At 37.8% G+C, this 21,205-nt stretch overlaps 1 protein-coding gene and 1 long non-coding RNA gene across 5 annotated transcripts in view; one reads left to right on the top strand and one right to left on the bottom strand.

Annotated features, from left to right (window-relative positions):
• LOC146586796 (uncharacterized) overlaps positions 1-301 on the bottom strand; it is a 28,303-nt gene extending 28,002 nt beyond the window's left edge. For both annotated transcript variants that reach the window (XR_014897755.1, XR_014897754.1), the window contains exon 1: positions 127-301. This is a non-coding gene — a long non-coding RNA (uncharacterized LOC146586796). The remainder of the gene's footprint in view (positions 1-126) is intronic.
• The window catches only part of STARD13 (StAR related lipid transfer domain containing 13), a 305,799-nt gene that overhangs the window by 67,015 nt on the left and 217,579 nt on the right, over positions 1-21,205 (top strand). Inside the window, exons 3-4 of one of the 3 annotated variants that reach the window (XM_085320651.1) lie at positions 11,423-11,569; positions 16,029-16,163. The exons of 1 other annotated variant lie outside the window; for it this stretch is intronic. In XM_085320651.1, the coding sequence (XP_085176777.1) occupies positions 11,423-11,569; positions 16,029-16,163 (282 nt within the window). Of the gene's footprint in view, positions 1-11,422; positions 11,570-13,327; positions 13,392-16,028; positions 16,164-21,205 lie in introns of those variants that run through there. One more of the 3 variants, XM_085320654.1, reaches the window with a different exon arrangement.

Raw genomic sequence — 21,205 nt, 5'->3', positions numbered from 1 at the left:
CGGGCTCGGGCTCGCTGCCGTTGCGCGCCCGCGGCCATTGTTGCCGGGGCGGGCGCGGCGCGGGAGGCCGTTTAGTGGGGCTAGCGCCCTGCGGAGCGGCCGTGGCGGCGCGGGGAACGTTTTTACCTCCCTTTCTGAGGGGCGCTGTCTCCTGCGGCCTTTGCCCTGCCCCTCGCCTTCCCCCGCGGCCGGGCGGGGAGGCCGCGCCGAGCATGGCGGCTGGGCGGGGGGAGGGGCAGGGCCTTCCCGGTTGCCCTCACCAAATGGCTCCTCTCCGGGGCAGGAGGAAACCGTCGCCGCGGGAAGGGGCGCGGCTGCCTCAAGATGTAGCCTGATTCCGCCTTCCTCTGCTGGAAGGAGGAGGAGGGGAGCAGGCCCTGCGGGCGCTTCCCCTGCCCTCAGCCCAGTCGGCCTCTGCCTTGGCTCGGGGAGCGACGCTGGGCTCCACCGCTCCGGGATTGAGGCGGTGCCAGGAAGGGCGATCGGCGGCACGGCCTGGCCTTCCTGCTGCTCGGCTTTGCTCGGGGCGGGGGTGGTGTCGTGCTGTGCCCTTGAGCATAAGGGTGTAGAGACAGCACAGCTTGCTTAGTGACTTTTCTGATGAAATAAATTCTAAGTGTACAGTGTGAAGAGCAGTGGATTGCACAAGCTTCTTTTGTTTTTGTTTGCCTCAGCCAAACAGAAGTTATTTTAGGGCTAAATGTTGGGGTGACCTGGGTTGTATTGCTGTATAAGGTCAAAATGTACCAGATCTGGTTTTAAATTGAAGTGGAGAAAGCCTTTCTTTGTTCTTTCTCTGCTGTAGGTTCCTTAAAGGGGGAAAAAAGCTTGCTGGTGGTTCTTGCTGGATTCTGCTGATCTGTCCCTGCAATTGTAAGGAGGATCTCTGTGGCTGTGAGAGCTGCTATTTTGAAAGCAGATTTCCATCTGACTCTTAGGTTATATGAGTGCGTATGTCATAAATACACAGAAACTAAAGGAGATGCCATCTTTTAATTTGGTGACATTATAASACAGGCAGATCTGTGTTATGTTGGGGCAACCAGAAGGACTTAGGTATAATTAGTGCAGRTATAGTATAGGAAAGCTTGGGCTAGGCTATAACCATTGGCATACATAGAATTTTTATAAATGTCCTTTAATATTTCAGTGTAACCGAGTAGCATGATTTGGCATTAAGTTAAACAATTTGAAATAAAATAAAGATATCTTAATTATAACTGCATATAACTAAGAAAAATAGATATGTGAGTTATATATCAGTATTGTAAGTTCTTGAACTAACCTTATAAATCAGAGATGTGCAACTTGTCAGTTTTGTTGCTCTAAAAATTTAAAGCTTTCAAGGGTAATTTGTATAGTGTTTTCTCTAATGTATTTAAATGGTATGATTACTTAACTCATAGCATATCCATAGCTGGAACTTAATCTATGTTCGGATAATACTGCAGTACTAGTAGTTAAACCAGGGTACTTAGGTGTTGAACTTCTAGTGAGGATACAGTCTGATTATGTTTTTGGATCTGGGATTATATCCTTTTTTTGGTATTAGCTGGAAGAAAACCCATGATACAAGTTCTACATTATTTTTTTTATCATTCTGCTTTTTCATAATTCATGTTTCATCWTCTTCCCTATTTCCACCTGTTCTTAGCCATCAAGAATGTATAGAATATATTCTGTTCTGGCAGGCTTTCTTTGCTTTGTCCTTCAGTACTTTTTGAATTCATAAAGGTTGCTTTCATTGGTTATTTTCTCTTTTAATCTCTAATTTCTGTTTAGAAGCAGACTGTTAATATTTCTTCTTGATAGTCAATTACAAGAACTTCTAGGCAGAGAGCATGGTCAAACTTGGGAGAACCCTGTGAATATTTGTGAATTGTGAAAATTGTGTCCCTTTTTAAAATCCTGCCACTGTTTATTTTGCATTATAGTTTGCCACAGATCTAATAGTAGTGGGATCATTTTACACGTTTCATGTTTATCAATAGTGTTTCTGTGAATTACGTTTTTATGTGTAGTATAGGCACCACAGAAGTTCCATGTGACTCTTAATCCAAAATATACTGAATGACTGAAGTTCCATAATACATGAAACATGTCTATTACCAGTTTCTTTGAAAACTTTATCACTGCATTTATCTTTTTTAATAAAATAACTGAAAATTGGGGACATAGGAATGTCAGTGTTTTAAGAAAAGTTATAGTAAGATTATTATCCTACATAGCAGACAGATCTCTTTAAAGGGGTTTAGCTACATTTTTTATTTACATTTAGTCTTAAACATCATCTCTTCAGAGTCTATTCTGGATTTCTTTGACTTTAAAGAAAATGACCTAACTTCTGTGTTACGTTGTCAGGGCAGCTATGGCACTGGAACACGCAGACTGATTCACAGCTCTTGGTACCTATAACGCCCTTTGCCTACATGCGAAACCCAAATTTTGTCAGTGTGCTATGACAGTTGACTGATTAGCATGGATGTTGGAGTGCAAAGAAAGCAGATCAGCCCTTGCTTAATGCAACTCCATACTTCATTAACTGAGATTAATAAAACAGTAACAAAAACTAGTAGAGCAGTAGAAAAAACACTGCTTGAAACAACAACAGTAACAAGTAATAATACCCACAGATGACCCGTTAACAGTTGTGCGCTTTCCACAGTTACTCCCTTGGCTGGTGACTGGGGAGACCACCCATGTTGGCTCAAATCACTGTTAAGGATGGGGTCATGCTTACCATGCTCCAAGTCAGGGTATGATGTGTAATACTTTCTTCTGGGTGCAAGGCACCATTTTCCCCTCTTTTGAGGCTCCAGTGTTCTCATCCAGTGCTAAGTCTTACTGGTGGCTGTTCTTTTACTATTTTCTGGAGTGCTTGTCTCAATTTAAGTTCTCCAAGCTGCTTTTCTTCCTGCATATGCCAAAAATCATACCATTCATACTGGAGCTAAGCAACATGATGTTTATCTTGAGGCAGGTATTGGTCAGGAGCTGGCAGGTTGGTGGGATTGATTACTCTTGTGTCACTTTGGTGTCTGCAGAGTGTGCATGTGCTTGCAGAGCATCAAGATTTCCACAGCATGCAGTGTTAGCTGCCTCTTTCTTTGTAAAAGGAGGAGGTAGTGTACTTTCATTTTTCATGGTCAAGTGATTAGTCCTCTCCAAAATGTAGATGAGGATTCTGTTTTTCAACTGTTCGAAAGCCTTTAGTCCTTCTTCTAGCCTTTTTCGTTTTCTAGCTTGTCATCAGAAATTATGGAGGATGTTTTGGGGATGGTTTCTCTTCTACTTGTGTAAAAATAATTTGAGGTTCATTAGAGAAATAAGAGAAAGCATGTGTGATTGAAGGAACTCAAATGTGTAATTTGAGGATGAAGTCCTGTTTGCAGGACTAGGAAGACACGTGTACTAGTCTCGTACAACTATTCATATATGGAGAATAGTTGCTAGATAAAGCTCTTGAAACTCTTCTGATCAGTTCCCTTCAGTTCAATATCCTGGATCAGCTCTAACCAGAGTATTTTTAYGAAGAGAGAACCCTGCTTTAAAAAAACAAATTGAGTCCTCTTGCAATCTCAAAGGGCAGTTTATAGATGCAACTAAAATAGTGAGGAAAAGGACCTGCAAGTTGCACATCACTGTATGTAACTGGATTTAGTGGTATGAGAGCCCATCACCTTTAATAGTAGCTAGATAAAACCRCTGTTTCTTGAAGATGATGCCAAAACAAATGCAAATAGACCAGAGTCAGAAGTTTGACTACAACTTAGAGCAGATGTGATTTGATGTATAAGAAGCACAGTTAACTTATTTGAAGGTGGAGGAAATGTTCTAATTCTGAACAGATAAATGATGAGCTGGCACCCTTTCTGAAGCAGCTGAAGATAGGATAACCCAAGAGGATAATTCGTATGCTGAAATAGGAGCAGATGTCAATTAAGACAGATTGTCTGGCCTTTTGGGTGCCAGATCTGTAGCATGTGTCGACGGTGGAGGCTTGTCAGACAGCCTGTTTGTGAAATTCAGTGTTGCCTGACATAATAATTTGTTAGAAGGTGGAGAATTTTGCTGTAGGCATTATGAATTGGAAGAAAAAARATGTTTTAATCATTTCACCAAATGATACTACAATTGTATGTTAAAAACGGTATGTATCACTTTATGCTATCACTTTTTTWAAATTAGAAGTTCTAAAACTGATTGTCTTGACTAAAAGCAAATTGCAACGGAATTTTCATATTAGAATATCTGGAAAAATGCTCTTTAAAACTTCTGGAATAGTGTGTGATTTGTTTCCCAAAACATTCTGCCTTTGACTTTTTCTTCAAGAGATTTCCTTTCTTCTCTCCTTTCTCTCCCTCTCTCTTGTCCTGGGAGTAGGGCTATGCTGATATAATTCAGGGCTTTCAGTCCCATAAATTAATTCAGATAYCTTCACCTGGGAAATATTTCTGTAAACTAGTAAATATTTGGAAGACTCCTTTGGTACTGCTGTTTCTTYACTGCCTAGCTGAGAGCAGTAGTCCTCAAGAATTGATGCAGAAACTCTTTCAGGAGAGATGGAGTTGGGGATTCTATGTTCKTCCTGTCATAATGTGGACACTATCACTATACAGAATGAGTGTGCTGACTGCAAATCAAAGATCAGATTTACCAGCTGATTGTTTGAAAGGTAAAAAGTTGGTTTTTTTTTTTTAATACATTCATTCTTTGTTGTATATTCATCACTGAACTAAGCATGGCCTAGTAAAGGTGGAGCTAGCAGTTTACTAAAATACGTGAGTTACAGAAACGCCCAGTTAAGCTAATGAAGGATGAAGCCAGTGTTATGGTGGCATTACAAGCAGAAATGGAGGAAAGCTAAAAACAACCTTATATGTTTTCAAGAATCAATTTAATTTGGTGTAGGCCAGCAGACATATACAATCTTTAACGAGATTTGTATGCCTTGTGTCACTTCTGAAAAGTTGCTTGAAGAACTCCATAGCTTGGGGCCTCAGGCAAGTGTGTACAAGGGAGCACATTGAGAAAGGGGAAGGAAGAAAAAACAAAGCTCCACACAGCCATATTTAAGTGTATGCATCAGAGGTTTTGGGGAGAAGAGTTCATCCTGTAGCAGGTGTTTCCATTAAAATAGATTAAATCAGTGTTTTTATGTTAGTATTTCTGTACTTTTTCTTTARAGAAACTGCTTTGATCCTAGTAGTCCGTCTTTAGTAAATGCTTTCCTGTGTTTGGGATAAGAGGGATCCAGCTCTCAACCTTTAAACAAGGTGTCTCTGATAAGCTGCCTCTTTCTCAACAGCTTTGCCATGCTCATGATTTTGCCTGCTGAGATACAAGATTGAAGAGACTCCTTAATCAYTTCAGATGGGTAGCAGTATTATTCTCGGAAGTGAAAAGTTTTCTAACTAGAGGGTTTACCTTACCAGCTTTCTAGGGAAAAGGTATCACACATTAGCTGTCCATGTAAAGTCTCTTTACTTAGGCAAGACTTTTGTGGGTGTGTGGCAAAATTCCCTTTGGAAGTATTTTATCTTCAGTATAGAATGCACAGATAAATCTGTTTTGAGAATAAAAGAATCCTTTGTGTTCTAAATGCTTTTTCAGCAGAATTTTGTGTGTGGATCCAACCTGTCTTCCTCCATCAGCCCCTGTGGGCAAAGCCTTGAGTAGTTGCTGAGTTCTTCTTTTGCACAGAGCTTCTTTTGAGAACAGAGGAGCCCCATCAGTGGAGCAAGAGCAAAATACGATACTTGGACACTGCAGTACTTCCGCAAAATCATTCTTTTCATATCTACTCAGCACATCAGAGAATTTTATCTAAACCAGCTTAATACTTGGGAGGAGGGTTAAATAGCATTGATACTTTTCATTTAGAGCATAGTTATTTGTTGTTAGTGGGTCTACATTACATTGATTATTAGAACAAGTGGGTCTATTGAAAAATTCTGCAGTGAAAGCCATAAGATAACACGTAAATTTAGAACTGTGTGATTTTACGAGAAAAATCGTAAAATCACGTAACCTTTCACTTGGAAGTCTTGCTGCTGCTGGTATATGGTGAGGTCTGGCAGCAAGGTTAACGCTGACCTCTGAGTGTTCTATATGGACTTGCACATTTTTGCCACATTCTTGCAGTTTAAATTTAGATTTGCTGGCAGCTATTATGCCTGTTGCAACAAGCTTTATGGGCAAAACATTGAAACAAACATGGCTTTTATCACAGATGTTTTTGCTGAATAAGATTAGTGAAGAACACTTGAAAGCTAAAAAACAGTGCAGAAGCTTTTGGTCCAAAAGGCACAAATAATTGAATGTCTGGAATGTATTTACTTCTCAGACTGAGGAAAAGAACAAATTATTGTTTAGATGATGGCCTGTAGTCTTGTGTGCTTTTTTACCTCTGTCCTTTGTTAATTGGTAGTAATGAAATCTGAATTTGTATGTGTACTTAGAATGTTAAATTTGCTGTTAAACAGGCTGCAATTGCTCTAGGAAACAGCAACCTGTAACTACATTTTATGTTTGGCTGATCACTAAATCTGTCTCAGTAARTATTGTACAACTGAGTTAATTCTTCAGATACAGTAACTACCTGAAGCATAACAGCTGCATTAATAACTGCTTTACAAGGAGGCACATAGAACTTCAATATTATTCTCTGTCCAAAATCTAAAATTATGTTTTGTGGTATTTGAATCCCTTGATTTCTAACCCGAGTATATGGCACTTGACAAATCTGTGTGGCAAGGAAATTCTCTCTCAAAACCAGTACTACTACTTCTGCCTAATGTATGACATGATCTTTTTAGACAAGGTCACTYTGCTTTGAAAGATCTGCCTAACAAGGGATTCTCTTGTCTCATTTTCCCACTATTGTTCATGTGTCAGGTTATTCCAAGATAACACAAAAAGTGTTCCTGTAATGCACTTCTATTTCCATACTGGTATTTTAAAAGGTGAAAATAACAGTGTTCCCATGTGCTGCTGAATGACAGTAGCTCCAAGAAAAAAGAGAGACCTTGAAAATATATGAAAAGGAGCATTCTCTTGCTATACCTCTGTTTTGTTTTGTTTTATTTGGGGGGGGGGGGAAAGCAATGAATAAAATGGTCTGTGACTYGTAGCTACTTCATATTCAAACTTTTCTTCCCGAAGGAGAGTATATAAAAGCTTCGAAAGATATTCTAACGCTACTGCCTCTGTAGTTGCTATGGACAAGACACACTGCTACTYAAAAGCTATTCTATCCTACCCAGCCTAGTTACTTGAACTGAACACTGAGGAATTGTGTATTTTTAAGTGGATTTGACAAAATTTATTTTCATGTTAGAAGTCATCTATATTTTTAAATATAAGTAGCATGTTTTTGCTGTTCAGCAGGAATTTCAGGCAATCTTTGAAATATATAGCCAATCAACTTGTGTTCCAGATGTTGGTTTTGTGCCAGTTTCTTAATTAATGAATGTCATTTGTTAACTAGGCCCATTTAGCTTTATATTGAAGGATAATGAAAACCCATCTTTTTCCTCATCTSCTTAATTTAATAGACACAATTTAGAATATTACTGAACTAGAAAAGACAAAATTAAATGGAAACTAGGGGAGTTTTAGTTTGAGGGAGCTCTTTAAACCATGTATTTGTAAGAAATGACTGGTTTGAATTCTACTATAGAAAAAGAAAATTTTAACTTGTTTTGGGCACATCTGTATATACTATATTGGATAGTATTGGCAAATGCTAGAAAGAAGTATAGATACAAAAGGTAAATCTTTGTCAAGATAAAGGCCAAGTGTGCCTCAGCACAGGGAGCAAGATTAAGGATGATTTATGTAAAATGCACATACACAAAAGACCATGGGTCCTGCTAGGATACAGCACAAGTGGTGGGGCAGCTGCTTGAYARTATTGTGAGGCTGCTGTTGGCCTCACCTTGATCCCTGTGAAAGTGGTGAAGCAGCTAATCCTGGATACCACATCCAAGCATGTGAAGGACAAGAAGGTGATCAGAAGTAGTCGGCATGGATTCACAGAGGAGGAGTCATGCTTAACCAACCTGATAGCCYGCTATGATGGGATGACTAGCTGGGTAGATGAGAGCACTGGATGTTGTCTGCTTTGGCAGTAAGTAAGTAAGAGTAAGGCTCTTGACACTATCTCCCGTAAGGTCGTCATTGACAAACTGATAAAATACAGACTAGATGAATGCACGCAGGGAGGTGGACTGAGAACTGCCTGAGCTGCTGGGCTCAAAGGGTTGTGCTCAGCAGTGCAAAGCCTAGCTGAAGGCCAGTGACTAGCAGTGTGCCCCAGGGGTAGATACTGGGTGCAGTACTGTTTAACATCTTCATTAATGACCTAGATGGCAGGACCAAGTGCACCATCYGCAAGTTTGCAGACAAGACAAACCTGGGAGGAGTGGTTGATATACCAGATGGTTGTGCTGCTATTCAAAGGGACTTCAACTGSCTGGAGAAATGGGCAACCAGGAACCTCATGAAGTTCGATAAAGACAAAAGAGAGCTACTCTTGAGTGGACAGCAGCTTTGCAGAGAATGAACTGAGGATCCTGGTGAACAACAAGTTGAACAAAGACCAGGGATGTGCTCCTGGAGCAAAGGATGTTAATGGTGTCCTGRGCTGCAYTAGGAAGAGTGTTGCCWGYAGGTTGAGGGAGGGGGTCCTTCCCCTCTCCTCAGCCCTGGTGAGGCCAYGCTGGAAGTGTTGGGTCTAGTGCTGGGCTTCCCAGTAGAAAAGAGAGATGGGCATATTGGAGTGAGTCCAGTGAAGGGCCACAAAGATGATTAAAGGCTTGAAGCATCTGTCATGTGGGGAAAGTCTCAGAGAGCTGGAACTGTTCAACTGGAGAAGACAAGACTGAGGGGGGACCTTATCAATGTGTATAAATATCTGAAGGGAGAGAGAAAAGAGGATGGGAGCCAAACGCTCTTCACTGGTGCCCACTGGCGGGATGAGAGGCAACAGGCACAAACTGAAACAGGAATTTCTGTGTGAACATAAGGGGAAACTTTTTATTGTGAGGGTGGCTGAGTCCTGGAACAGGTTACCCAGAGAGATTGTGGAAAAATCCTTGGAAATACTCAGAAACTGTCTGGATAGGGTCTTGGGCTACCTGCTCTAGGTGAACTTGCTTGAGCATTAGGTTGCACTAGATGATCTCCTAAGGTCCCTTCCAACCTGAGCTGTTCTGTGATTCTATGAGGTGTATTGTATATTGTAGCATTATATATGTATGTTATTACATGCGTGTGGAATGTCTTCAGAATTCAKTCTTTCTTAAAAGACTCCATGAACTTTCATCTTCATGTTTTCTTTGGAAATATTAAACTAAAATACTTCCACACGAAACATATCTGTTATCTACTGTTTTCTGCTGTGGAACAGGAAATGGCCCAATTGTCCTCATGAAATCTCTTCTAGCCTACTTTTTATAGAGCTTTAAATCTGAACTTCTAGTTTAACCTTCAATGTTTGTCACTTCGTAACTACAGTTTTTATATATATCACTAAGGTGAAACATATTTTACTCATTTCTGTATGCTGTCATGTCAGAATTGATTACCACTGATTAGTAAGAAGACATTCTTAGAGCTTCTTATTGTCAACTTTCAGTTTAATAGTGTTGAGAACTAGAAGCTTCATATTAGATTTGACGGCGTAGTACATTGTTGCTGGAGTTTAGGTAGATTTATTTATTTTTTTTTCTGAGCATTCTTTAGTATTGCAAAGATCAATGCAAGCAAAATATAGAATGTTTACTTGGCCTATATACCAGTAGTATAAGCATATACCAAATGTACATTTCCTATAAAAGATCATCTCACTCAGAAAGGATTCAACGTAAGAAGCATTTCTTGACATTCAGTTTCTGCGAAACGTCCTATGTTTTAATTTAAATGGTAGTGGAAAGTAATCAAAGGCTGTTATAAATAATTWTAGTAGAGTTTTGAAATACATCTTAGCACTTGTTTAACAAGATTCCAGGCAGAAATATTCAGTTATAGATTGGAAAAATTTTGAAAATGATAAAGATTTAGAAAACTAAAGAGTAGACATCTGATTTTCTGTCCTCTAAAATGTAATTATATCTATTAAGCCGAACTATTCCCTTTGGAGGGAATGTGGTCCTGTGGGTAATATGGGACTGGGAGTCTGAAGATCAGGGACCTCATTCTTGATTATTCTGATGAAGRTGAGCAATTTTATGAGGAATAATATATGTCAACATAGTACTGATGTGAGCCTTGTGGATTCTATTTGTACAGCTTTGTTCTGTGATAGTGCATAAATTACGATTTTCTCTATGTCCCTTTTGCTAACCACTCAGACGGAAACAGATTACCACAAGGATTTATCAGGTGAGAATAATAATAGTATTTATCTGGCTCCCCTAGGTATTGTGGAGTGTAGATATGAAACTCTTAGGGATTTTGGAAGGATGGCAATGTAATATTAGCGTTAGTATGCTCAGTCTATTAAAATTGATTGCTATAAAATGATCTCTGTGCAGAAGTTATGTATAATTCATGAAAATAAGAAAGATGAAAAAAGCGAAGCAGCTTCAGGACAGAGGCTAAACTCCGGGCTTAGAGTGCTCTTGACGACAGGGAGTTCATTGTGACTGTTTTTGCCATGGGTCTTTAGAAGTGATTTGAGTAAGAAAAACAAGACAAATTGGGATGCATGCATAGGGACTACTATGGAAAGAAGTTTAAGAGGAGTCACTGGAAAAGACTTTTAAGGAAACTAAGGAATAAGAAAAGTATTTTTGGCAGCTGCACTTAAATAGATCAGAATTTTTGCTACAGAATGAAGCAGGTTAGATGTAAGGGGGAAAATAAATCAATTAAAACAGAAAATGCTTGGAACCCAAAACAGAAAATGCTTGGAACCCACGAAGTATTTTGGCCATCCAGGCACATTTTCCGAACTTATGGGCAGAGAAAAACTACAAGACTTGATGAAGTCTGAATATGTAATAAAGAAAAAAGTATGGCACACATGGTGACTTTCAATTTTCTGATCCTCATTGACAGAGCAGTGAGTGGAGAGATGCTAAAATAGAAGAGACTTAACAAGCAGACATCAAAGTTATTTTAGTTTTGGTTTTGATCATGCTTAGTTTGAGCTGGCAATTGTTTGTCCAAGATGAAGTGCCAGAAATCCGTTCAGATATGCAGAGATGGAGTGTGATATTTGGGTACGAAGAGCAGCTATGAATATGTGTCATCAGGAGTGGAGTGACTGCTGAAGTTTTTTAAATGGAGAAAGTCACCCAAGGATAGAGAAAGAGCTGGTCAGCTTTTTTCTCGAGAGCTCACCCCCCAAAAAAAGTCTTCAAATCACAAAAAGTTTGACTATTTTAAGAGTTTGTATATATTTGATTTCTTTTAGACTCAGCCAGGAAAAGAATCTGAATGGTCAGACTCAATGTCATGTCTTATGAAGAAACTGGAACAATTGAATTTAGATATTGAAGAAGCTCTGAGTGCTGGCTCTTCTCCCTCCAATACTCCTTCTGCCAAAAGGCACAAGCAACTGGTAAGAATGTGTGTCGTATGATACATTTTCTATCTTTTAGCTATCAGATGCTCAGATTTGCAGAGCTGGATATTTCTGGATAGGGTGAGGAACTCAAGTTATAAGGCTGAAATAAGATACAGTTTTGACTCAGTAATAATAAAATCTCACGAGCTGCTTGAACTCCTGAAGGCCAAATGAACAGATACATCATAGGATCAGACTGCAAGTTCTCTGTCAACATGARATAAGTTCATAAAATACCTTTTTTAGGGGAACTTGGATCCAGGTGATTGCATTTGATACAGTTCATCAATATAGAATATTGTGAATATGAAGTTCTGGTGTTAGCCTATTTGCACTTGTAGTACTTATTTAAAGATGTAACAAGAGAGACGCTATGTATCTTCATTAACACTTGARTTAATGTTTGTTTTTATTTCATATGAATAATTGATTTAGAGTTTCATTCATATATTTAAGAATATTTTTTGAAAGCTGGTGTCAAAAGTTGATGACATTCAATTTCCCAAGATTTTATTTGAGGACAAATGGGCTTGGGAAGCAATAATATAATTTTAGTAATTTTTGAATAAACAGTTTTCTATAGAGGCAAGTAACTGGAGAGGGAGCAGTGTGAGAAGTTAGGAGTGTTTGTTCTCTGCTTTAGTCTATGAGTAAAGTCAGTCATGAAAATAGTCACTTGGAATTGCAGCTCTGAATGTTGGTGCTAAGCTTGAAATTCCTAGAAAAAGAGTTTACTTGCATGTTTACTTGCATGGTGCTTCAAGGCTGGTGCATTTTGTAAAAGTAAGTTTTTTAAGCACATGTCTGTGTGCATCACAACATCAAGTCTATTCAAGTCTGTCAGGCTGGAGAGTTGAAAATCTGGCATCTTTGGGTGCTGCACTTCTACTGTATCTATTTTCATATTCTGCAGTGAGAATGTAAGCAACAGAGTAGCCATAACCATCTCTCATTTCTTTCTTACTGTACAGCTCTATCCAACTGAATTCTTTTTAATCATTCATTTTGACTTTACTTGTCTATTAATGAACAGTGATTCRTGTTCTTGTAGAAAACTGCTCAATGTCATCTGTCAACATACAATGGCAATGTAGCTGGCTTTTCTGCCTGAAAGTGAAATTAAAGCCCTCAGAGTTCAAGCAGTTCTCACTGTGAGGCAGTCTGATTTTGCTAACTAGAGRCCCTAATGTCTATCAGCTTACACCTGTACCTATTCTGAAGCAAAACCTATGGTTTCAGTAGGCATCATTCTTCATAGGGCACTGGACTTAAATCCATGAGTGGAGCATTCAGTGAAAGACATTTGGCGTTCAGATAGTGAAAAACAAGTCCAACAGTCATTGTGTTCAAATGCCTTTGATACATAATAACATCAGCATCAAAAGTGGTGCATAACATCAGTACCAGCATCCTAGATGCTTACTATTCTATTACTGAAGCCCAGTGGCAAGACTCGTGTCTTGAGTATAGAAGCCAGGACTTCAGGCATAGCCTGTTTCCAGGGGTAAGTTTCCCCAAAAGGCCTGTGCTAGTGATACAGATGTGGCCCTGGTTAACATCTTGGTAAAACTCACCTCTAAGCCAGTCTCACTGATCTTGGCACCATTTTTTTTCATTGTCGATATTAACTTCTGCTCAGATGAATCTAGAAAGATTCCAAGGATATTTCTTATATTAGTGCCAGAATCACCATTTTTTTCAATATAATGTTTGAGGAATTACGCTCCTCTTTCTCTTCATCAGGTCACACCCTCTTCCTACTCTGAAGCAGCAGAACTTCCTTTGCTTTAATAGTCTATGGACAGGCAAATATCAGGTAAATCAACCCACATTCTTATTGTGGTCTTATTGGATAGACTGAAAAAGCCCTTCAGAGATCCAAGAGCCAGTTGCACTTCTAGAAATGGAGAGGTCATGTGCCACAAAGGTTTTCCTGACCAGACCAGAAAGATCAGACCAAGAGAGTCAGGAACAGTCTGATGTGGAACTGGTGATAGGACTGCATTTGCTATCTCATGCAAAGATGCTTATAATCAAGCCATTTCTGAGAAAGGGAATCATCCCTTAATGTAAACATTTAATAATTAGTAGTTTCAAAATTAATTGACCTTAGTCTTCCTGTATAGGCAAAGAATCTCTTAAATCTTCCATGAATTTACTGTGAAGCAGCAGACTTTGTAAATCTCARAGTGACAGTTGCAGTGGAAAAAAATGAGCAAACTGTTGTTTTCATACAAGTTGCATGAGTAATTTATCTTTTATCGATTCATCCCATTTGATCTGTATTTCTTAATATAGCTTATAATTTGTTCCACACGCATCCGATGTTTTATCTTTGTCATTCACATTGAAACTGAATAGAAAGATCAATCTCAGACATATGTTTACTAGTAAATGTGTAACTTTGCCATCTATAAAACGATGCACCACTTAGGATAAAAACATATGAAGAACCCATATTTTCATTATATAAACTGGGAATCGAAGCAAAAAATTAAATGAAAAGCCATTTGGGGAAAAGTGCTCACAGATGCAAGGCCAAAGTCTCAGAACTAGGTGACTGTATTATGTAAGTGGCAGCATATTTGCTGGAGCTGCTGCTCTGAAAATTGGTCTCTTGTGGGCATGAGCAATTTTTAACAGATGACATAGTGTTTGCATGACAGATGCTGTGTCTCAAGAATATACCTGTAAKTTAATCATTGGCTTGAGACAGTCCATTTTCTAGTGAAGGATTTTTCATCTGTTAATTGAAGTAACTTTTTGATACTTCTTTATTATTATTTATGTTTTCCTGTTTTGGAGGTATTTTTAATTAATAATACTCTGTTGAATAAAAATGTTGCAGAAAGAAATCTAAATGCTTATTAGTTAATGAAAATAGATGATTGGGTGAAAGAATTTTATGGAAGTTATTGGATGAGAGTAGGGGGTCTAGCAATATTTTAGGGAACAAAGTTAAGATGTTTTCTAAATCATTCACTAACTTAAAATAAGCTGTTAATAGGTTTAATTTGCCTTGGCCTGTCTTTATGTCAATATAAATGGCAAATTATAGCTAGTCAATTTTTTATCGGGAAATAGCATTAGGCAGTAGCACTGGTCCAGTAAAGATATCAGAAAAAAATTATCATCCATATTTTTTTCTGAAACATTCTCACTAATGACATAAATACATGCTACAAATACAGGAGGCTGGGCTATCTGCATGCACTAACAAAGCAAATTTGCTAATTTTGGAAAACTGCAATTAGTAGTACAGCTCCTCAAAAACCTGTTCATTTCCTATGAAAACAATCTTTAATATGTCTTCTTAGTTTCCATTTAACATCTAATAATCAGTCTTAGTACAGAAGAAACAGCAGATCTGAAGCTGAGAATTGCATTTTTAAGTCTTTTTAGTTCTCTATCATTCATGGTGACATAGAAATCCTATTTGATTTTAAATACCCTGTCTGATATTAGAGATAATTTTCATAGAACAAAAATGGGTTTTTTTTTGTTTTTTGTTTTTTAACTTACACATGCGCTTAATTCTTTTGAAATAGCGCGTTATCGTCAGATTTCTTTGGGCCACATGTTGATTGTTTTGTTTACTTTGCATTGCCTCCTCTTTTTGTAGCCCTAGGAGTACGCTAACTTGGAACTAGGCAGTTACTCTTACAGACCAGCAGCAAATTTTTCCTCTTGTGAAGAGGAGCAGCCAAAAAATGGGCTGATTTTGACTGATGGTACAGTACAGCTTTGGACTGTTCTGCAGTGCACCCACAGTCCTGGTTCCCTGGTTGTCCGCAGCATGGATCCTGCTGGATTGCTCCACAACTTTCTCCTTGTTCACATACCTGCTTGTTCTTTTGAAGAAAACCAAGATACATGGGGAGTGTTGTGCAATTTATCTCTTTCTGGCATTGCATTCAGCGTGGCCAGGTGTATACGGTGACCGGAATTAGGACATGTATCTTTTAAAAAGTTGTGTGAGAAGGGAGCRATTGAGATTTCCCCTGATTTGGGGGACAAGGAAAAGAGGATTTGGAACTTATTCAGAGTCTGTAACTTGAGAGTTTGCTGTGTCTCTATATAAATTTGATAAATAATTTGAAATAAGGTAAAACATATTTTAAAATAATTTGAATAACACTACTTCTCTTTTTGAGGTAGAGGGGTTCAGTTCCTTGATATTGAAGAGGATATACTACTATTTAATAGTACACCAGTTGTGTACACTAGCTGTTAAGGAATCCATTTTACAAAATCATCTGGATGTCTAAGTAGCAAAATGTAAAAAAGATGCAGGTGTTTTTAAGAAAAAAAGGATTGAGGCCTAATGTTTGCATCCGAAAAAAAAAGCATTTAAAAGTAAAGATAAAATTCCAGTGTTTTTACCATGCTGTTCACATTTTAAAAATATTTATGACTTGCCTTTATTTACAGGGTTTTAAAAATTCTTTTACAGTGCTCTTTTCAAGTGGAGACTGGCTCTTATGGAGATCCTCAAGGAAAGGAATCTTGGAAAAATAGAAAAGCAGGCTACCAGGATCTAGATTGTCCATCTTGTCCAGTGTCAACTGGAGCACGACCAAAAACTGATGTGAGTAGCTACTGCATATCTACAATATACTATGACTTAAMCAGTAACCTCAGAATTTACTATTTATTATTAAAATCGTTTCTGTGTTTCTTTCAAGTAATTTGTTGTGCAAATACTTCAGTGCATGGAGGATTTCTAAATACGAAATGGGTACAGATAAAATGTCAGTCTTCAGTAAGACTCCAAGGCAATGGGATTCATCTAATCTGATTTCAGATACCTGTAATGTAGACTGCTACATCTGAACTGGTCACTTGGACTCCCTGGAAGGAAATAGACATTCTAAAGAATAATATATCTCATCTGGAAGTTACATGAGATAGATCCCATGCAGGCACCAGAGCCACTATTACATCTTTTTCTTCAATGATTATTTTAGAATTARAGTCTTTAGATTTTTAATTTGACTGTTGGTTAGCTCCAGATTTGAATTCCACCCTCAATTCTTTGCAAGTGGAAGGATTCAGCTCTGGAGGTTTAGTTGAGCCTGATTTCTAATCAATAAAGCAATATTTATTTTGTTTCTTTACAATGTGATGCTGTAGGCTGTGATCAAAGTGTGTTAAATACRTCAGAGGATTTCTCCTCAGGCTTTATATCGGTTCCTAAACAGCTCGATATTTTTACACTTATGCATGTAAGAATAACTTATTTCAGGATCAGTATCTTAGTTCCAAAATGCGAATGTTTTTATCTCTCAGTTGTAAATTGCTTAGGTGCTGGTAGTGTCTGTGAACGTCAGATAAYATAAGAATTGTTGCACTGGTTTAAATCAAAGGTGCTTATAGTTCAGGATCCTGTCTCTGACAGTGGCCAGCACGGGACGCTGAGGAAAGTATGAGACTAGAGTAAGGAGACAGTATGCCATCTCAGCTTCTGTTGAGGTATTTATAGTATAGACACGTTGCTCTATTGCAGTTCTGTATTTGATAGCCCCCTAGAGTCTTTTTGCCATTAATTTTGACTAATTGCTTTTGTATTCACGTTTTTCTTTTGGTATTCAGAGTATCTTGTAGCAATGAGTTCCAAAGTTTAACTGTGAAGTATGTGGAAAAAACCGCCTGTTTCTTGTTGTAAATTTACTCCCGGATAATTCATGTTACTCTATAATTCTTTTATTATGAAAAATTGAATCCAAAGAATTGTGTAAGAATTAGGACTTTTTTTCCGATGTATCCGAATATGTATTTATTGACTTTTATCTGACAGTTTATCTTTTGCTTATTCAGTATCATGAGGTCCTTTTGTGTCAGCTTACATTCAATTTTTTATTAGATTTCATATCATCAGAGAACTGCTTGTTTTCATTCCCCCATTTTCCAGATCATTTATGTGTATATTAAACATATGTTGATGAGACTACCAGGTAAACTCTGTCCACTGTAAAATAAAAAAAAAATGGCTTATTCCTTCTTTTCCTGTCTTTTCGTCAGCCTTGAAAGGGTGTTGGTATTTCTTAACATTTTTTTTTACTTGAGAGCTTAGTTTAAGAGTCTGTGATGGACAACTTTGTCAGAAGGCTTTTGAGAATGGGCATATAAAGTATCAACCAGTTTACCCATATCTACATGGTCATTCAAACGCACTAGATTAGTGAGGCGTGGCGTCCGAAAGCAGTGCTGACGCTTCCCTGTGAGCCTGCGTTACTGTCCATGTGTTTACTCTATTCTTAATCCTACTTTCTAGAAATTTACTGTCATGGATATCAGTCCTGCTCATCTCTTTCCACAGATTACTTCAGAATCGCTTTCAGATATTGGCGTCACATATGCCACTCTCCATCCTTTTGATAACAAAGCCAATAGATTTTAGCAATGATTACACATTATCTTAATAGCTCAACAATCCCTTTTCTCCTAATGAGGTACTTATTTCAAGTTATCTTTGCAATTTTGCTTAAAGCAAAATCTGTTATATGAAAGGCATCTTTAAAGCCGTCATATTGGCCAGCTACAACAGAATGATGTGTATGCTACCATGCAAATTCTATATTTCATTAAATGAGTGTACTGCTGTTAACTGAAATGGAAATTTGAGGGTGGGATCCACCTGCTTACTAATTGTTCTCTCATTAGCCCACCTTTCCTTAGAAAATAAAACAATTAAACAAAAATATTTTTCAATTCTACAAAAGCAAATTATTTGAACAAATTTAATAAAAAATATARCAAGTTATTAGAACAAGTATTTGAATTTGTTCTAATTAGAATAGATAGTAGAATTCAGTAAAAAGTGAGGTGTTTGACTGAACTTTATTTTTTACCTCAGCCAGATGTTCAAATATGTATAAGTACCTTTGCTTAACTGCCTCTCCGCTAACATTTTGTAAATATTTTGAAGTGATGTTGTTTGTAATACTGTTTGGCTAAAAATGTATGGGAGAGAAGGCAGAGAAATGATATTTAGGATTATTTTTCTTTTCTAAATTCTACATTTCTCTGTTTGTTGAACTTCAGGAAATACTAATGTAGTAAATACCAGTCCAATAAATCCTCATTAGTGCAGTCCGTGTATTGTATCAAACATTCTTGTAACAGCAGTGTAACACAGAACGCAGTACTATTGTTTGGGGTACAGCCTAGTCTAAAACCTACTGATGGCACTTTTTTTTTTYCYTTTTTTTTTAATTAACAATCTTTTTTGGAATTGGCCAGTGCTGTAAATCAGACTTAAATATTGAAACTTTTTTTGCAAATTTTTTGCAAATTTTTTTTTAGGCTAATATGAATAATGGCATATCTAGATCCAGATATTCTTTCTGCATATTTCTATTATGTTTCTCTAGTAACTGAATTTTTACCTCTTGTTACTTAAGATACAAACTTTTCTTTACTTTTGAAAATGAGCACATCAAAGTTACTTTTTTTTTTTTTTTTTAAACAATGAAAGGATTGGATCCAAATGAGAAAAGGCCTAATTCCTTCTGTCTTGCACTAGGTTTGCATCCATTTAACTCCCATGACCTCAGTAATATAATACCTGACTTGAGAGTGACGCAAAGATAAATCAGACCCATGGGGTGTCGGTGCATTAGTTGCTCTTCTCTTCCAATGTTTAGATGAGTCATAAAGTCAGAAAGAGTTTGTTTCAGCTCAGTTCCCAGGTACTCGTAYACCCAGGCATTTAGAAAACCAAATACTTCACAATTTGTCATGATTAGCAAAGTTAGCCCAAGAGACCAATGTTAGAATTAGTAGGGATGCTGTAATTCAGGAATAATATGCACAGAGTTATGCAAGACACAGTTGTTCAGTTCTCAGTGTAAGKCAGGATGTTAACTGTGTGCTTTCATGGGTGCCAGCTACTCTGACAGCCTAAGAGATGCAGTGAAAGTGGCTCTAGCAAATTTACATCACGGTGGGTATTCTGTTTATATGCACTTAAAATTTATTACGTGCATTACTCAAATTTATTACAATAATTTGACAGAATAATACTGAAAATATGTTTTTAGAGCACTTATGTGTCATTCATGCATCCCCCCACAAACAAGTTGTTCTATTGAAACATTCTATGGAAGCTAGAGAAGACTTACCTGAATCTATCATAAGGATATTTAATATAATACACTGAAAATAAAGCTAGGTATTACTGCAAGAAACACTTTTGGTGAGACAGTGGAGAAAATAACAGCAAGTTTCATGTGACAAATGCAGGTATCAGAAGTCCATGTCTGCAACATCTAGACTCCATTAATAATCAGTAGAGAGAGGCACTTCTACAGCAGGATCTATCTCAACCTGAAGTAGTCACCTAAACCTAAGTCACCCAGTTCAAGTGCTGTATGCCCTGAAAGTGCTGATTTTTTGTTGTTTGAGTATTCAGGGAGCCTGGAGTGACTGGCTGAGATGTAGGTGCTCAAAGCAAAATGAGATAAATCCCTCTCATGGTATGTAAGTTATGATCTTGTGTTTGATGGGAAGTGCTTACTTCCTTTTCTGTGGTAAGTCTGCTTTTACGTTTTCTATTTAAGCACAGCTGATTATCACAGTTTTGATTTCTAATGCTTTAATTCCTCAAATAGCTCGAGTAGATTAAACTGAGAGGGTTAAAATTAATGCTTTTATAACTTCGGGGCTTTTTTTTAACCTGAATTCTTCATCTGGTTCACTGCTTAGCCGTATTAATATATGTGCAGGTGCAAGAGAAAGAACAGCTAGAAATGAGACAGGGTGAATTGCTTCTTTCAGCATCAACGCCAGCTTATGATAGCTTAAACTGTTTGTAGAACTATAACTTAACTGTGCTAGCCACTCAATTCAGAAAATGGGAAGCAAAAGTGCCTTGTAACGCTGTAATTCCTTTCAGTGCCTGTGCTCTGTAATTGCTTTCAGAGCTTAGGTTGGGGGTTTCAGAGACATCTGATATCTTTTGACATTGTTTAGAAGTATATAACTAATAATACTATAAACCAGTTTTATAGTAGTCAATATCTCACTGTAGGCAGTGTCATGCCTGCCTGACCCTCTAATGTTGTTTGATACCAGAGAAGTTCAAAAGTAAAAACAGCCAAAGGAAAAGCAAAATCATTGTGTTTCTCATGCATTGCGTGTTCTGTATTGCTGTCACTGGACCAGCAGAGATCAGAAATTATTGCATTACTGAGTGTATGTGACAAGCGTTTATGAGATAGCTGACAGCATCCAATGCAAAARTGAAGTTATATTGTGACAGCTGATAACAGTTTGCATTTCTACTAGCACAATTTTGTGATTTGAGGATCGTAAACGTATTTACAAACCTTCGGCTAATCCTTCATTTCCCTGTGAAATATGTAAGAATAGTCTTCATTTTACATCCAAGATTAGGAGATAACTGTATACAATCTGGCTCTGAGATATGTTTCCTACTCTATCATTTCTGGAAACGGTCATAATTACATCAGTTCAGGGGACAATTTACAGCAGCAGTTATGTCCGTTATCTAGTAGGGCGTGTTTCTGTAGGTRAAGATCATGCTTTACTCTGACCTTGCCCTACATTGAAAATGTTAATAGTAGAGTGCTGAGAAGACTTGTGCAACCTCTGGGCATGCTTAAAGAT

Source organism: Rhea americana, unplaced genomic scaffold (genome assembly GCF_003343005.1).
Source record: "Rhea americana isolate MKP2758 unplaced genomic scaffold, rheAme1 scaffold_65, whole genome shotgun sequence".
Lineage (NCBI taxonomy): Eukaryota > Metazoa > Chordata > Aves > Rheiformes > Rheidae > Rhea > Rhea americana.
Note: the sequence above shows the minus strand (reverse complement) of the source record. Positions and strands in the feature narration are given on the sequence as shown.